The sequence below is a fragment of the Rhizopus delemar genome, genomic scaffold, assembly GCF_000149305.1.
Source record: "Rhizopus delemar RA 99-880 supercont3.5 genomic scaffold, whole genome shotgun sequence".
NCBI lineage: Eukaryota > Fungi > Mucoromycota > Mucoromycetes > Mucorales > Rhizopodaceae > Rhizopus > Rhizopus delemar.
Window position 1 is genome coordinate 2,831,303 of NW_027137831.1, and position 18,445 is coordinate 2,849,747.

General features: G+C 35.0%; 6 protein-coding genes across 6 annotated transcripts; 2 read left to right on the forward strand and 4 right to left on the reverse strand.

Annotated features, from left to right (window-relative positions):
- Positions 1-1,321: 1,321 nt before the first annotated feature.
- On the reverse strand, positions 1,322-3,019 carry RO3G_07802 (uncharacterized protein; the record flags this gene model as incomplete). Its single annotated transcript, XM_067662392.1, has 6 exons — positions 1,322-1,500; positions 1,672-1,768; positions 1,832-1,900; positions 1,976-2,233; positions 2,293-2,876; positions 3,010-3,019. The coding sequence occupies 6 exons, from the start codon at positions 3,017-3,019 to the stop codon at positions 1,322-1,324; spliced, it is 1,197 nt and encodes a 398-aa protein (XP_067518493.1).
- Positions 3,020-9,976: 6,957 nt separating this feature from the next.
- On the forward strand, positions 9,977-10,384 carry RO3G_07803 (uncharacterized protein; the record flags this gene model as incomplete). Its single annotated transcript, XM_067662393.1, has 1 exon — positions 9,977-10,384. One exon carries the CDS (start codon positions 9,977-9,979, stop codon positions 10,382-10,384), a length of 408 nt encoding a protein of 135 aa, XP_067518494.1.
- Positions 10,385-11,201: 817 nt separating this feature from the next.
- RO3G_07804 (uncharacterized protein) lies at positions 11,202-11,546 on the forward strand (the record flags this gene model as incomplete). The annotated part of the gene is made up of 3 exons (XM_067662394.1): positions 11,202-11,208; positions 11,262-11,430; positions 11,495-11,546. 3 exons carry the CDS (start codon positions 11,202-11,204, stop codon positions 11,544-11,546), a joined length of 228 nt encoding a protein of 75 aa, XP_067518495.1.
- A 2,280-nt stretch (positions 11,547-13,826) lies between these two features.
- Positions 13,827-14,509, reverse strand: RO3G_07805 (uncharacterized protein; the record flags this gene model as incomplete). Its single annotated transcript, XM_067662395.1, has 3 exons — positions 13,827-14,236; positions 14,289-14,439; positions 14,489-14,509. The coding sequence occupies 3 exons, from the start codon at positions 14,507-14,509 to the stop codon at positions 13,827-13,829; spliced, it is 582 nt and encodes a 193-aa protein (XP_067518496.1).
- Positions 14,510-14,885: 376 nt separating this feature from the next.
- On the reverse strand, positions 14,886-16,960 carry RO3G_07806 (uncharacterized protein; the record flags this gene model as incomplete). Its single annotated transcript, XM_067662396.1, has 8 exons — positions 14,886-15,268; positions 15,314-15,376; positions 15,433-15,502; positions 15,555-15,788; positions 15,877-16,010; positions 16,059-16,167; positions 16,226-16,298; positions 16,350-16,960. 8 exons carry the CDS (start codon positions 16,958-16,960, stop codon positions 14,886-14,888), a joined length of 1,677 nt encoding a protein of 558 aa, XP_067518497.1.
- Positions 16,961-17,262: 302 nt separating this feature from the next.
- On the reverse strand, positions 17,263-17,880 carry RO3G_07807 (uncharacterized protein; the record flags this gene model as incomplete). Its single annotated transcript, XM_067662397.1, has 3 exons — positions 17,263-17,548; positions 17,624-17,679; positions 17,818-17,880. The coding sequence occupies 3 exons, from the start codon at positions 17,878-17,880 to the stop codon at positions 17,263-17,265; spliced, it is 405 nt and encodes a 134-aa protein (XP_067518498.1).
- Between the last annotated feature and the right edge of the window lie 565 nt (positions 17,881-18,445).

An 18,445-nucleotide genomic window follows, 5' to 3' on the forward strand; every position in this document is an offset into this window, starting at 1 on the left:
TTGATCTACTGAATGCACAAGTCTTTAAAGTTGGCATTTGTACCCAGTTAGTTTGTGATCCGTAAATACTGCATAAATTCAAGAAAAAGCATGTATTTGCTCCATAAAGCTGAATCAGACCATCTTTGAAATCATCCATATTCTTCTTTCCCGTTCTTTTTTTTTTTTTTTTGTCCAACGGTTTAGCCCATTTTACTATTTCTGTGTGGTCCATTGTATGATAGCGTGGCATTTTAAGTCATTCAAGTCGTACAATCTCACAGGTAAAAATGTCCCAGAAAATTACGCGACCGCACCATTTAACTATTTCCCTCGCAGAACACTGATTGAAATTTAGAATTCTTTTTTTTAAAGATCAATGCAGACTGAGTTATGCTACTCTTGGCAATAATAAGGTAGATGAATGTTTGTGCGTTGCTGTCATGTTTGACATAAAGGATAAAGGTATTACATTTTCATTGTAATTAACGTGAAACGTTAAGGGAGTAATAGTGCTACAATTGCCGTCTTTCTGCTTTTATACCGAGCATTGAAGCCAAAGATACCTAATCATCGCTATAAAATTAAAAAAAAATACACGCAAGAATTATTTAGCAACGGCTGATATCATATGTTCTTTATTGACAAAGGCTTTACTTTTATCCTACAAAAATGAAGTTAATGCTTATCTAATAAAAAGTTCAAATCATTTTATCTTCAAAATGCTCAATCGTACAATTTAAGCTAAAATCGATTGAACGCTTTTTACATTTTTTTTTTCTTTTCTAAAATTAATTGCAAATAAAAAAGATTGTTGTCTAGTTCCAGAAAGAAAGAGACAGTGATTGAGGTTGCACATATGGTGTCATTGTAGTATGAATTTTTGTTCCCATGATGAGCTCTTCCTCCCCCCTAAAGATTCGTAGCTAACCAAATGAGATGGCTAAGCCGCATAGTAAGGTAGCACAATTGTTTGAGTGACAATGCAGGTATAAAGAAAGGAATGTACAACAAGAACGTGTATTTCATGTGAAACGCTTGTTGGAAAGAGATTAAAGAGAGCTATTAGAAACTATTGGTGTGAATATAGCACGGATATTCTTCTTTATTACTATACTGTCTTGAATTACTTTTTAGTTTACTATTTGAGTTACACATTGAAATTCGCATCTTATTTCTATACGATTTATGCATACACCGAGAAGGTCAATGCATTCTAAAAATAAAAATGAGCACACGCCAAAAGAAAAACTTTTCCCGAAAGTAGAAAATAAAGGAAGAATAATAAAGTTTGTTATAAACTACATTGCATATGTATTTTTTTTAATATAAAAATGAATTATTATGCTTCATTGGTTAAACTCTTTGATGGAGTACTCATTGGGGAAATAGGCAAAATAGGACTGGAACCATTTGGGATTTCTCCACTTGCTCCGATAGGTGTACTAACAAATTGGTCATTGCTTAATGTACGAGCCCCTTGTCCTCTTGGTCTGAAAGTATCTACTGCACCCACATCCACTAAATCAAACAAAATAGGTTAACAACCATCTGTAAACCTTAAGCATGTACCTTTGTATAATTTTTCTTCGCACGAAAACGCTTTTGGTCTTAATTCTATAATGGTATGAAGAGGTATACGTGCATAAGGTAGTTCTTCATGAGTTAGACCCATAAAATATGCGTACATACAACGAATCGTTGCTTGATGAGATATAATTAGAATGTTTTCATGTCTTTCCAAATCCATAATGACTGGTTCCAATCTTGACACTAAATCTCGGTAACTCTGAAACAGGTAAGGTTAATCCACTGTACAAAATGGCCTCGAACCAAATTTATTTATTTTTACCTCTCCTCCACGGTATCTGTAGTTGAATTTGTCATCATCTCGACGTGCGAAATCTTCTGGGTATTTAGACTTGATTTAATTCAGTTAGCCTTTTTCTTCTTTTTTTTTTTTCCGCATAAAAATTATAAACTTTAATTTACTTACAGCAATTTCATCATAAGTCATTCCATCACAAATACCCGTGTCAAGCTCATCTAAAGCTTTCCATTGTTTTTTGGGGAAATCCAAATGCCTAGCAGTTTGAATAGTTCGTTTCATAGTAGACGTCCATACTGTCAACGGTCGATCACCTATGTTTTGCTTGACTAATTCTGGTAATTTTAATGCATATTGTTCTCCTCTTGGTGATAGACCAGCATCACCGCCAATCCTATCCTCCAAATTGAAAAGAGATTCACCATGCTTTAAACAAAGATCTTTTTAGTCTATTTACTCTTTCTCTATCTCTTTATCATCCTTACTCTACTAAACCATATTCGTTTTGGGCGTGTATGTAAATTCATCAAGTAATAAACAATCCTACTTTCTAAATAGCCGCGAATGACATTAATGACATATTGACTTCCCATATTGATTAATTTCATGTAAGTCAAATCTTTCTCGGTCATTGTTTCATAAAACCCTTCATAATAACTAATTCGCTTCATATAATCCTGCGTTGCATCTTCGGGATCTAGATTTTCATAATCAGGAGAAGAAAGCTTGACGTCTTTTATGTTGGACATAACAATGCTTGGAATATCACATATTGACTCAATGAATAACACCTGAACATCTAACTCTGTCAATTCCTTATCAATCCAAGCTCTATCTGCTTTTGTAGAATTGGTCGCATCAAATATGGCTGCAACACCGTCTTGTTCAATATACCACTTTTTCATATCCTCCAACGCAATTTCAGCTGCTTCATGACGTTTTTTCATTCCGTCTTGGTTGTTGATATCAAAAAATGTAGGTGGAGGATGTAAGCCGGCTATCTTTCGACGATAGTTTCCAACGCTAAATATCTCGGTCTTTATTCCCAACCAATTCAAGTATCTACAGACTATAAACGTTATTGCTCTTTAGTTCTCACTTTCACTTCTTCTTTCTCTCAGTAAGCTTACTTTTATAGGCTATATAGGTTTTTCCTCGTGCAGGCAATCCTACCATCTAATTAAAATAAATTAACCACTTACGTTTGCCCATCGAACAATGGAAAAGAAACAATAAATTTATGTATATTTTACCACACATGCTATACGAAAGTCTAAACCACAAGTAGCAAAAATTTAGTTGTTTTGTTATTATTTTCCTTATATCTAAACATACTTGAGCTTGGATTCATAGTTTATTTTGAGAGATTACAATAAAACAAAGAAGGGAGCATATTTTCTTTTTGCTTACTCACAAAGATTCCACTGCGATAAAACCCCGACATTTTTCCATATTTTTCAGTTCTACTGATGGAATTTCCACCTAACAATAGAACAGGGTGGTATGCACCATTGAGATTTATAACAAGATTTTGTGGAGCTATATACGTGTTTTATAAGAGCGACTATTTTCATATTGGCTTCACATGTTTTCATTCGTAAGATCAAAGCACACTGTTTATAAATCCAACTATCGGGTTTTGAAATTCCACTCGTCTGTTTCTTTTTCATGTAGGATTTTTACCAAGTTTACGTATCCAATTTTGCACAAATCTGTATATTTTGTACTATAAAATTAAAATTTGGTATGCAAACTACAAGTAAGAATCCTAATATATAAGGACTTTATAAGTGACGCAAGATGTACACCATTACAAGTGGTAACGATAGTGTAGTCATTTTTTGTTTTTGGCTCTTTTCTAGCTATGTGCGTTTTGTATTCAGTGCTATTTAATGGCAGTAACGAAGTTGGAGGTAACGGACAGAGTAGAAAAAGCCTATAGATTAACTTTGTGACGAACAACCATTGTTTTCTTTGTGAATCTTGAGGATTTGCCTAGTGGCTCTTGCTAGTACTTCCTGAGGCCAAAATTGATATTCTTCAAAAATAAATCTCCAGTAAAGTTACCATAGAGAGAGCAGCACAGATTCTATTATACTCAAGTAGGTCACAGAGAGTGAAGAAGTAGCTTCAATGCCAAAGGAGGAAGGAAACTGAATGAGGCTGTAAGTCAACCTGGCAGGGTTAACGAAAAAGCGAGAAGAAATTGTTTGCCAGATTTCATATTTGAAAGGACAAGACCAAACAAAGTGTTCTTCAGAATCAACACCACCACAATATACACAACCAGGATCTGGAAATCAGTTTGGGATTAACTGATAAAGGCAATCCTTGCACGGCATTTGTGATGATGAAGTCTCCAGAGTAACATGTGGGCTCTGTGTGGGATAGATGTCTTCAAAAAATCGGCGCCAGACAGTAGGGCTTACCTGCAGATATGATGCTGGCAACGTGGATGAGTGGGAGAGTTGAGATTCAGGAAACCATTCTGTATTCAACGAAGAAATAGGAGTCCCATCTGGTAAAAGTGAATCCAGGATATTGTCAAAGTCTGCTTCAGTACACGCAGGAAGTGGTAGTACTGACGAGATCATGTGGACCAAATTGTGTGGGCATGTGAACTGCTGGAAGAAGTTGGTTTCTTGTATGCGACATAGTTGAAGCTGTTCAAAGTAATTCCTGTTCATAGAGCAAAAAGAATCCGAATGTGTGGGGGATCTACGTCGAAACTTATCACAAGCCATGCCAAATTCATATACATGCTTGACAAGGATTCCAGACCAGTAGGAAGCCTTGAAAATTTGGTTTGGCAGGAGCAGAGAAAGACAGACTTGAGTCAGTGGTAGTTCACTAACCATACGAATATCGAAGACTTGCCAATTAATTTTGTAATCAATTTTATCCATCGTTTTGAACAATGAATTGAAACAGCCAAAGGACTTGAGCATATTTGAACGCATATTAGGAAGCAGCAGAGGTAAAATATGAGAATATAAAACTGAGAAAAGGCCCCAACAATGTCGAAGAATATCACTAATGAAGGTGTCATAATAAGGTAAATCAGAGGAAGGAAGAAGTAATGATTGCAACTATCGAAGTTGTAGAGCTACATGTTGTGTTCCAGGGTCTAACATGGCAAGCCCGCCTTCCTTACATGATCATTGGTAAGTTTAGAAGCTGACTTCAGGAAAGTTTTTGCGTGCGAGAAGTTGAATTACAGTTGAGTGGACCTTACCAAGGTAAGATTTGGGGGTCCGTAAAAACACGGTTGGCATGCCAGAGCGGACCAAGTAAGAGCATATTAGCGACTAAACTGCGGCCAAAGATTGACAAGTTGTGTTGAGCGGGCATTTGAGCACGTTGCTGTAATCTAAGTAGGAGGCTATCAAGAAAGCTAGAAAGTTGGGTAGTTGGCGCTGGTGAGTGGATAGCCAGGTATATGGCCGCTGTGGAGTTTTTTCGATCATGTCATTGTGTAATACCATGGGAAGACAAGATGGATTTCCATGAGTGCTGTGGTTGTTCAGATAGTTAAATTTCCAAGGTTTTAACCGCTTGTCAGTTCTTTCAATTTGGCTTGTTGCAGTAAAGAATTTTACATGTCCCATTTTAAGGTTTTTAATGAGGAGTGGTTTTAGAAAGGCAATTTTTGAAGTTGGAAAAGGTGGAATGAGAGATGAACAAGGTGCGAACTTGATGGAAGTGAAAAAAATGATTATTCAAGACAAAGCTTTAGTTACGACGGATCAGTACTTGCATTACTAATCAAATGTCGAAACTGAGGTTGCAGAGCAACCCACTATGGATATTGCAACAAAGAAAAAGAAGAGCTATATAGTTTATTCAAACTACGAAAGAATGATCTTCATTATATATATGCTGGCCAAGGCTCTCAAAAAAACCGCATCAACAGCTATGAAGTACAATATCAACGAACGAACAGGTCAACAATGGTGAAATTATTAAAAAATGACCCTGATTATTTCTTTGTATCTGAGCCTAGAGGTGACCGTAAGAAGCTTTATGAATAATCCAAGGAGTTTTTAATTGTATTACTCGATAAGGATCCCTCAACCAACGTTGACCAAGTACAGGATCAGTTAACTTCCAGTTTCGAGAGTTTAAAAATTGGAAAATTAGCAGTTTACAATTTCATTAGAAAGGACATCAGCTTCATGTTTAAAAGTGTTTCATTTTATAGTATCAAAGGAAATGATGGAGGTACAATGGAAGCAAGATATGAGTGTGCAATAAAGATAAGAATTCGGATATGAATTTTCTCAAGAAACGCGATTTCATTGATGAATCTGGATTCTATGTAAATATGAATCGAGATGGTGCGTGCATTCCTAAGAATGAAACACCAATGGTTAAAGCTGAGAACACCAAGGCTGTCTCTCATACCATTTTAGGGGCAACATCATTGTAATTGTTATCGTTAGGGTTTCAAGTGTACCTAGAGCTTAAATTCCTATAGAAACTGGCAAAATGAGAAAACCTGGCAAGGGAAAGAGCCAGAATTCGAAACCAAAGGGGACCAAGACTGGCAATTATCTATCTTTATTGAAAGGAAATCTTGATGCCATGAATGATTTTGAGTATATACATGATTCATATCTGGCTATAGATCATGCTCCTACACATAAACGAGCTGATATTCAAGATTTTGGGCTGTATTGACCATGTTCTACATCATGATGCTCCAAAAGATGAATACAGTGTAATAGTTTTTCCGATTAAGGGCCGCATTTGCAGCCTTGGATTTGTGTTGTAGTAGTTTGTACAGATTGATAGAGAAGCAAGTATTGTTGATTACTCACGCAAAAATTTGCATCGTTTGTTGACTCGCGTCGTCCAATAAATAGAGCTTACGGTAAACTTACTTTCCTCCATTTTCATGTCGTATTCATACGTTTATTGAAGAGTAATTTTGCCGTCTTAAATGCCTTTCAGTTTTACCTGTATGTTGGCACGTAGACTCTAAGGGTCATATTCTCATCATATTCAGTAACACATATTGTTTAATCACTTGGAAAATACCACAATTTTTATAATATGCTCAAGATGTTTGTTGCTTTTTATTTTATGTAATCAAAATCTCTCATTCAACAATTACAGCAGCAAAATCCAACAAATCCGATGTAATAGGTTATAAAATGAATCCTTATTAATCATTATTATAGCCTCTCTCTGTTGCCAAATGCTAATGTCTTGACGTAACAGGATGAACCACGAGAAGGTGGAGGCTAATCTCATCCCAAAAAAAAAAAACGACGTCGTTGCGGAAATTACATTGCTGTAACCCACAGTATCTTCCACAAGTAAAAAAGAAAAGTATACCGGAGAACCAGTAAATACAGTTCTTTATCCTACGAGTGCACAACCGCATCTGGAAAGTCAGAAATACAGTGTGGATGAAAAAAAAAAAAGAAAAGAAAAGAAAAAAAAAGAAACTGCACGAATTTTATTCCTAAAGCTGCACAAATATGTGAAAATATGCATATTTCATTACAGTCCGGCTGATAAATATTTTGTTTTTTTTTTTTCAGGAATAACTGTCATTTTAAGCAAAAGAATTGTTCCAATGGAGCACATTATGTAGCTATCTAAAATAAGATTCTGATACACAAACTACAAGTAAAAATTCTATAATTGGTTATGGCCTCCTTTGGGATTAATAATATTTATTAACAGAAAAGATTGAATAATCGGTAGTCTGTTCCTCGATGAATTCCAATAAAGAGAGAAAGAGGATACATTTCATGGCATAAATCACGAAGGATCTTCAGGAACAAATAAAATTATAGATATAGTGCTTTCCGGTTATCATCTACATCTTTATCCAGTCAAATTATTAATATTGTCCGTTTCTTTTGTAGCATTAATAATGTACAATACTGTAAAGTTCGATGGTAACTTTGAATTCCTTTTTCTTACATTAGACCATAAAAGATAAACCAATGTGCTTCGCCTTGTCAATATTCTATTCAAGCACACGTTGAATTATGTAAGCATTCGAAGTAAATTCATAGTTGGATACTATTTTTACACGGAAAGGACTGATGGCAAGGCCATCCTGGATAAAGCCTACCATAATAACATGATGAAGCCCAACAGATAAGCCCGATATATCCCGTAGCTAATCAATTGGTGAATTTCTTCAGCTATGTATGCATTAGGTAAGGTCTATCCACAGCGTAGAACAAATCCAAAAATCTTTTGTTCTAAACAAGTGAGATGATGTAGTCTCATCTATAGTTCAAAATACTCTTGGATACTCTATCAATGACAAAGTCACTTCATTTTTATCATATGTTATCTCTGTATGAATTGATAAGCCCTTGCTTCAAAATAATAGCTCATTATCAAAATCAGTCAACATCACTTTTGGCATCATACATAAGAAGCAATAAATGAATATTTGTTCAACTCTTTTTGCATGGCGCATTCTACTAAATCTTTTATTTCAAATTTAGACTTCTTATGCTATCTTGACTGTATTGTTACCTACAGCCAGCACAACGAATTGAATTGTTTGAAAAAGGAACTAACAAAGGCTTCTAGCTAAATGGGCAAATAACGCTTTTTCCTTTGACCTTGACATGTTACAGAAATAATCAAGGCCAACAAGAATGTTTACGAGCGCTATATTCAGAGCTAGAAGAGCAAAAATTTCAATGGGCCGATGGATACGATGCATTTATGGGATGTTAAATATTCAAAGTTTATAGATATTCATATGACATTATGGGTGCTTTGCATTTGATGTTCAGCTCAGTAATACAAACTGTTATGAGTTAATATGAGCACTTGCTTCTCAATCGCTATCATGTCTTAATATACTACAAATTCCTCAAGTTTGTACTGCCAATTTCAATTCACTACTCTTAAAATTATTACAATAAATTCATCTTCTTCAATAATCATTAATCCATTACCCAGCAAATTCAATTATCAGGCACTACAATGCTTTCCTTTATACTGTCTACCTATTGGTATCTTTACTTTTCTTTGTTCTTTTCATATTCACTTTTGCAATTCCTAGCTTTTGTGCTTATCATATGAACCTTTAACCCTCAGCCTCCTATCCTTCATTGTTTGTTATATATCAAGCCTCCAGTTATTATCCGGTCCTACCTCTTCCTCCTCGCATGAGCTATTTAACTTATTATCAATATGAAACAGGTCTTCATTTTAAATAACCTTACTATGGGAATAAACCATAGTTAGTTGTAGTTTTATAAGAGTAATAATGAGGAACTAAAAAATGTATGCATTAAGGGTTCGGTGATCCCTAGACAAACGAAAAACTCCTAAATGTCTTTACTGTGTAACCTGCAACATTTGAGACTTAACAACTCTTTGGCGCAAGGGTTAAAAAACCACTAATAAAGTAAACGAGATGAAGTTGTTTTCTTTGTACCATTGCATTAGTGCCAATTTTATAATTATCTTCATAATTTAGTTACTTTATCAAATTTCACAACGTGGACTATTATAGCAAAATATAACATTGTCATCACATTTAGCTTTTAGCAGTAGTAGGCAACCTTCTTTTGCAGAAAATAGGATATTCTGAAACACGTTGCAACATAAAATTTTGATGGTTCATATATGTTTACTTGATTTGTTTGGTTTCTATGAATCTAAGGCGCCTTTCCCTCTTTTATTTTTATTTTTATTTTTTTTTATTATTATCTATACAAATATACATGTACTGCATTTATTGAGTGCCTTTTTGTCTTGGTTTGGATTGGTTAAAATATTTTGTAGTAATTCGGTTATACTCTCCTCGATATCAATGATGCAATTCTTGCAGAAGTTAGGGTATGGCAAGAAACTTTATATTGAGAATAGCTTTGAAAACTTGAAATGTTTTAGGATACAGAATGATTCTGTCAAGGATGAGCTAATTAGATCTTATATTAATTTGGCTTCTTTATATGCTTTGTACAGTTTGCGCTCACAAAACAGTGCTCAAGCATTTGTTGATTTAGAACAATTATGCATAATGACAATCATTTTTCCTTTGCTTTCGTGCGCTTTACCATAAGAAGAATCAAGCTATCCGTGCTTTGTGAATAGAAAAGGGACAATATAAAAGAGCAGTAGGTTTTTCTCTTTTGATAAGAAAAAAAAACCTCCAAATAAATCTACTTTATACACGACATGCGATCTCTCCTTGTCTTAGCAACTTTGGCCTTAGTCTGCTTCGTTGACAAAAATTCTGCTGCTGCTGTCAGAAGAGATCTTAGTGCTCCTGGTGCTAATTCCAGTATAACTACTGCTGGCTCGTCCACTGGTGCTCAAACAAATGCTGGTACAATTGCTGTTGCTGCAACCCCGAAGACAGGTATTGAAAACAGTGGCCCTGCCTTAGAGGAGAAATACAAAGGAGATGCCCCTAATACTCTCGCTGCTGCTGCTGCTCCTGAACTTACTGTTACTCCTAAGGCTGCTTCTCCCGCACCTGATGCTCCTACTTCTAGTGCTACCTCTTCTAATGCTCCCTCTCCTATTGCCCCAGCTCCTAATGATCCTGCTCTTAGTGCTCCTCCTGCTGCTGTTCACACTTGAAATTACTGATTACAAATGTAAACATGAACATTTAAACTCTTTTGACAAATCACAATAGTAATAGTCTTCTTGAATAAAAGAATAAATTTTTCTTTAATACAACACAATTTTCTATAAACGCCAGTTTAAGAGCATTAAGGTTTTTATGAAGTTGATAATGCAATTTAATTAAAACGCTTATAACTCGAGTACAGCCACTGCCTTCGTTCAAGTAGCATTTGGCAGCAAGTGGAAGTGCTGTTAAGAAAGAAAAGTTACAAGCATTTATTTGACACGAGGTCTTTCACCACAAGTACATAGAAAAGCCCTTGCACCCAATTACTGGGCTTATTAAGTATGTCAATGCAATTGTTAATTCTCACTCAAAAAGCTTTGTGACGAGAAAGAAGGTTCCTAATGTTGACTTTGCCTAAGTCTTGAGCTTGGTTTGTAAATACTTTGTTATTGCCAAATTAGATTTTCTTATTCTAAAGGTTATTCAACACTGAACCATCTTTTGAAATTTTATATGTGGTATTAGGCAGCAGTCAATTTGAACCCTAGTAAGAAGGATTCAGTCTTAAACATAAAATTCAGTATGTCCAATCCTTTGGTGGTCGTTCCTTAAAATACTCTTAATAGAACTTTGAAGAGTCATACTGGCTTATCGTGTGTTCCTCTGAGAGGTTCGCTATCGATCTCTGTGTCATTGATTGGTGCTGTGGTTGAAGGTATGCCGAACAGTGACTGTCCAAAAAATGGAAGCATTCATCTTTTTTAGAGGCATGTCCTAAATTCCAATGCGGTTTATAGAAATTTCTTTTTACTTGCAATAAACATGACAGGTACTTTGAATTTTCCCTTTCAAGAGATTTTAAACAACTAAAGAGTTTTAAAGACGGAAAGGCCACTCAAAAGGATATGGCAAAGTCCCGCATCCCACTTGAATACCGTGACTATTGCGCTAATTTATTGATTCCTCTCAACAAATGTCGAGGTGAAACCTTTTATCTTCCTTGGAAATGTGAAAACGAACGTCATGCTTATGAAAAATGCCAATACGATGAGTAAGGAAAAAAAAAAAATGCATGTAATTATTTCGAAAACTCATTCTTTTTTGTTTGTTTTCAGTTTCAAGCGTCGTATGAAAGAACAACAAGCCAAGGCTACTGAGGAAGCCTAAAGCCATATTTTTTTTACTGTAAAATTAAACGATTTGGATAAATAGCTTCCAGCAGCAAAAGGAAAAAGCAGAAAAAAAGATAAGAAATGTACAATTCATTTTATACATAAAGACAGCTAGAAACTATACACCTTTATGTTTGTTAGCTTTGAGTATAGATGGGGATTAATAGTGCTATGGCAACAGCGCTATTGAATCTAGAATTTTTTTGTGAATGAAGAGGATATAAAATCTATGAGCAAACCCATGTTTATAGGTAGATTTCATTCCTGGGGATTTTTTCTCTGAGATTCCGGCCGTTAAAATTGCCTAATGAGATTTTTGCTTTTTAGGAATACAACAATAAGGGGCACTAATGTTCAATACTCATTTTCTTAATATCAGGAAACAAATACTTTATTCAACCAAATATCATGCAAGTTTATGTAAGCGTAGATATCTTTCTTTTTGGCGTTGAATAGTGATAAAGAAATATGGCGATGCTTCTGTCTGTACAACAATCTCTTTACATTGGAACTATATTTTCTTATTATATAAAGTAACCATACCAGAAGAAGCTGAAAGAATACAAGGCTCAAAACCTTTGAATTCTATATACTTGGAATTTCTTTATCAATGTCGCACATATCAATCAAAATGACTTAGACACAATCCATTACTGAAAGCATGCTTTATAGTTGAAAATGACCTTTATACACAGAAAAAAAAAATACAATTCAAAAAATATAACCCGCATACTACCTTGTTAAAATGGATGACAGCAAGAATACGAAAGAGCCCTTTTGTAGTAAAATCCTCGCACACTAAATGGGCAACTACTCTTGGTGGTATCAACATCCCATACAAAGCAAAAATCAACGCAGTCTAGTAAATCTGGAAAATTTTGAAATAAAAAAAACAACAACAAAAAAGCATGTGTGGTGTGTTTGTAATAGATGAAAAGTAAACAACACAACATCTATCAAAATAATCTTGCTTTTTGAATCCTCGATGGGTTCTTTTTTAACAAAGCTATCATGTTGTGTATCTGATACCCAATTGGGGTGTATAAGAACTATATTCTCTGACAATGTGTATACTTTGAAATATGAATAATACAACTGAGAATCAAATCAAAAACCTTCGCGTTCTTCTAATATTCACACTCACACCTACAACACTTGGACAGAGAGTGAGGAAAAAGCATTGAGTGATTGGCTAAAACTGGAAAAAAAAATGCTATTATTATCATTCCAGCAGTAGAAAATTTGGCATAAAGAAAGGTTGTAATTGAAGAGATTCTTTTATACTTGATCAAAACATGCAGAACTGAAAAGACTGCGAGTCAAGTCGGCGCTAAAACCAGAATTTGACTAGCTCGTATCAAAGCCCCAAACCAGACTAGAAATAGCAGCAGCAGTAATAACAGTGGCAATAATGGCAGCATTGACAATAACGGTAGCAATGACGAATATTCTAGCAAGTAAACAGCATGGTTAACATGGGCAGATAAAATCATTCTTTTACTTGACGAGAAAAGCAGAGACTGCAGACCCTTCTTTTGAAGATGTGAAGCCTGTGTTTGTCCGACCATGTGATGATTCTTCTGTTTTTGCTGAAAATAACAAAGTGAGTAATGATACTGTGTCCCTTTTAAAAACCACGCTCCTTTCGATCTGTTTTATCTTGGATTCTTCGCTGGCCCGCCATATGTCTGATTCTTTTTGAGTTCGGTCACTTTCATCATCAGAGTTACCTCTCTCATCTCCATTCTTTTCCGAAAAACGACTTTTGGATTGGTTGCCACAGAACTCATACTGATGTCTATGAAACGTCTTTCCCTTCTTACTCGTTCATTTTCCTTTTACTTTTTTCTTTTTTAATATAATTGTGTCCCTTTCGAAAATAGGCAAAAGAGGTAGACCTCGATCAAAACAAATCACATCAAAGTGGTCAAGGTCTGATTCTGGCTCCTCAAAGTATGCTATTTTGCCCATTGAAACACAAGAAGTAATGAAACAAAGACTGACAAAGTCGGTAGAGGATATGAAACAAACCGTTGAGAAAGGAAGAGAACAGATGAGTGAAGCAATAGAAAAGGAAATAGAACGGATGAAGCAAAGAAAAGAGTATGAGGAGAAGATAAATAAGGCAAAGATAATGGAACTGAAACTCAGAGAAGAAGAGGTGAAACTGAAGATGAAACAGTTGGAATTTTAAAATGGAATAGATCGATTTCGAGATAGAGGAGTGAGCACGGTTCAAAATAAAAAAGAGGCATATGTTTGTATGTGAAAAGTTTCAATCGATTGTTTTTGATGATTGAAGGTACTTTTTATTCCTGATATAAGCTCTACTTTCCAAATCAGCCATTCGTATAGGTTCCGGTATTCTATACTTTGGACAGGTAGCCAAGACGACCTGAACGGCCAGATCCAACGAGACACGATGACCTTGGCTGACCAGCAAAGGATTTTTACTAGATGTCCTTAGTGCTGTACCATACAGCATATCATTCTTTTTACCCACAAGATCTAAACGATCTCCTTTTGCTTGAAGTGTTGCATGCCACTTGTTTTTCATCTCTGTAATACTTTCCAATTCATCAGGAATCATCAAAAAGTTCTTGGCCACTCCAATAGTGGGTGTATCCGCCAAGACACCTAAATGACACGCAATACCAAATTGACGTGGATGTAACAACCCGTTACCTTTGTATTAAAAAGTCAATGAAAATAACGATAACATCAATAATTGATTTACCATCTATTAAGAGGATTTGTGGATAAAGGTCGGGTTGTTCAGACTTCAGTTGATCCAACAAGGTCAGTAAAGGATTTACTTCACGAAAGGCTAAAAAGCCAGAAATATAAGGAAGATAAAGCTTGGTCTCCAAGAATCGTTTATAAACTACCTAATAGTACCATATTAGAAAATGAAATGAATGCAAAAGAACAGTTTACCTGAAGATCAGGCATCGTCATGACAATCAAGCAAGCAACTGCATTCTCATGGTCATTGAGTGGGAAACTCAAGTCTGCACCACCAATATATTTTAACCCTTTGAGAGAGATGTCAAAAGACAATCTGTCATTCAGTTCATGTTTCTTTCGTAATTCCAGCTGCTCTCTTTATTTTCTGTAAGTTATATTGGATAAAATATCAATCTACTTACTCACTCCATATACGTCTTTGCTCACCAGAAGGATCATTGTCATACAAAGACATATTAAAGAGAGAAATAATTTTTTTAAAAGTAGATTTTTTTTTATTAAGTAGAAAATCATATAATAAATCTCTCATATTTTGTTTACATATATGAATCCCTTCCCTTGGTTTACTGTACACACATAAATAATGTTATTTTCTGGTATTATTTCCTGTATTTGTTCTTTTCCTTGCCACGGGTGATTTAACATCGCTTGCGATACTATTTCTTTTACGTGTCATTGGACTTGTGGTAGGTGTACTCGTAAATTGGTTGCTATTATTATTATTGCTAGTATTAGTTGGGTATGCGGATTGGTAATGAGGTGTGGGAGGCTGTTGAAATTGTTGATGTAAAACAGCAGCTTGCATTTGTTGTTGTCTTAGAGCGGCTTGTTGTTGTTGTTGTTGTTGTTGTTGTTGTATGAATGATTGTTGTTGAGGTCTTGCGCCTGTTTGAGTTTTAACAATAGGTGATGGTGCCATGTTATATGGTGCCATGTTATACACAGCATCCATCATTTGTGATTTTGAATCTAATCAGTTGTTATTATATTTTCTTTCTTTTATTAATTCTTTACCTTCTCCTTCAACATCTTTAGATAATTCTTGTTGTTTATGAAATGCAATAGCACCCAAGCTCTCTATAATAATTCACGGTTTAATATTTAAAATACATCATATTAATATATGTGTGTACCTTGTGGTCCTAAACCTGTTACAATTGAATGGAAAACAACTTCACCAAATCTTTCTGCAACATCTGACATCTGCATGATGTGTGAATGATGAATACATAAATGCTCTGTGTCTATTATTTACCTGTAAAATGTGATATGCCCTAGAAGGTAAACCCCATTTATTGATGGGAGAATCAGGAAAGACTGAATGTTGAGGCGGTGTTTTCTTTTTAGAATTTGGGATAGGTTCACTTCGAATAGATGCTCTATTTATGTATTCTTCAAAGCCTTGACTTGAGAAATCCATATGTTCAATCTTCCATACACCTTCTGATGACATGACAAACTGAACCATTAAGTGTCCAGTAGCTACAACCTATTGATCATCACATAAGCCATCAGATAAAAAAGGGAGAGTAGCAGCTTACCATGATTCCATTCTCATATTTATAAACAAAGCTTACTCTAGGGCATTCTACATTCATAATACCACCAGGGAAAATATACTCTGCTGTTTTTTCCAAAGTCATTTGAATTGAACTTATGCCACACATGTAATGTGTATGAAAATATCTTGCTAATAAAGATTGATTGACCTCTGTATCATTATAAGTATCTATATTCACATCCACAGACATCTACATACCAAATACTTCTCTTTCATTTGTTTCCATGTTTAATAAACCCAATTTCAAAGTACTAGAGGGAGTATAGAAATCTTGTACAAAATTATCCCAAAACGAACGATCTGCAGCCTGTATTGAAAAATGATTGGTTTTGATCAACTGCGACATACAAAAAAAAAAACTTTACCTGTTCACCTGGACTCAATTGTTCTGCAAACTGAAGTAAACGAAGAACAGCTTGTCCACTTGTTTGGTTTCCACTAGTTTACAGAATGATTATTTCAACCTTTATAATATAATTTATTATTTACCTTGATAAGCCCATTGCTTTAGAAATAGTCATAGCAGTAGGCGAATCCTCTGATTTTATAACAGGTGTAGCTGATGCACCACCAGGTCTAATAGCAACAGATGAGGCTTGTGGTGGTTGTGGTTGCTGTCTTTGTAATTGCTGTTGTTGTAACAGTAACTGCTGTTGCTGTTGCTGCTGCTGCTGTTGCTGTTGTTGCTGTTGTTGTAGCAACATATGTTGCTGCTGTTGCTGTTGCTGCTCTTGATGTAATTGTTGTTGTTGTTGCTGTTGCATTTGCTGTTCTTGGTTTCTTAATAATTGCATTTGCTGCATTTGTTGTATTTGTTGCATTTGCTGCATTTGTTGCTTTCGTATCATCAATTGAGCCTGTGGTTGATTTAAATATTGCTGCTGTAACTGTTGCTGTTGTTGCAAGTGTTGCTGTTGTTGCAAGTGTTGCTGCTGCTGCATAAATTGCTGCTGTTTCATAGCCATAAGCTGTTTTTGTCTAAAAATATGCTGTGCTTGTGCTTGAGCATTAGCATATCCTTGTGGGCCAGGTGGCATTTGAGAATGTAAAGCAGAAGGTTGTGGAGTGGTTCCGGCTGCAGAAGGAATAGCAGTTGACATTTTTTATATTCTTTTTATTCTCTCTTTCTTTTTGTTTGTATGTGTGTATTTATTTATTTTTGTGTATATTTTTTTTTTATCAAATAAAAGGTGAAAAAATATTAAAGTGAAAGAAAAAGAGACAAAAAATACTCCTTATTTTTTTTTTAATCCGACACGTCACTTTTTTTTTGTATGTATTTCAATCTTTTTTTTTTTTTTATGGATGAAAATTTTAATGTTTATTAAAACTCATCAAAGAGTATAAGGATTAAGAGCGATACAAGTGTATTAAACAGTGACTTATAAAAATACAAAAGAAATTAGCATAGAGAATTGTAAGCAGATAGTTTCAATAGCTCCTTCTGGATTTGATTGATGACAATCTCATCCACGACAGGAGTCTGTTCAAAGAATTGTTGCCAGTGGGCTTTCCAAATGAATCGAATGACTGTAGCAAAAAAACTCATAGATTGTAAACTTGTCATGATAGTGTAAGATGTAATACTTGGATAACCTAAGTGTGGATAAATCCTCGAATATTGAGCTACAGTTGGGATCTTTAGGATTTGACAAGTATTTCTTGAAGGCTGCGTTCCACAAGTCTTGCTTTTGAATACAAGTAAAGAGCATATGCTGCTCTGTTTCTGGTAGCTTGTACAATTGGCAATAGTCGTCATCTACCTTTGCTGGGATGATTCTATGCAAATTGGCTCGAGTGGATAATATAGTGTTTTAATCTAAAATAAAACGATTTAATAAAATAAATTAGACACTTTAAAAGGTAAAAGAGACGAACGTCAAATTTTTTTGAGACAAGTAAACAAAACAAATTAGACAATGCAGATTCCTTTTGTAGACGATTTTTTTTATCATACTATCATTCTCCACCTTTTACTGTGGAGTGCAATGTAATCGAGCAACTGGCTGTATGCACACATATCATTAGCTTTGTAGTGCTGTATCTGAAATGGCAACAGTATAAGCACTTTCTTCATAATGTCAAAGAGGGACAGAGTTTATAATTCATCATCGAGACATTATGTTATGAAGCACTGAACTATTTGATCATTATTCATCATATCATATAGTATAAGATTATAGATAGAATTGTTTCATTGTTCTAACTCCATTCTATCAATGACAATATGTTGTCAAAAGACAATGACAGCACAAATGACAACAGTAGTAAAAAACACTGTCAATTTATCTTTTATTTTTCTTTATGGAACCGCCTCTAAAAATCATAACAGTTAAAAGTTCAATCGCGGGTATTGGGTGGAAGCCACAATATATTCCGCTACTCAAGACGCTTGTAGCTAATGTTCATACCCTTGTGTCACATACATTCTCCTTTTTGAAGTACATCTTTATTCATGAACTGGAAAATAACCCTGCGTTTTCCTTGGAGAATTTCATTAATGTTGACTTTTTTAAAGAAGTCTTTTTGTCACTCCTCAAAAACTACAAACCAGACAAGCAGAAAGCTTCGACAAAAACAAGAAC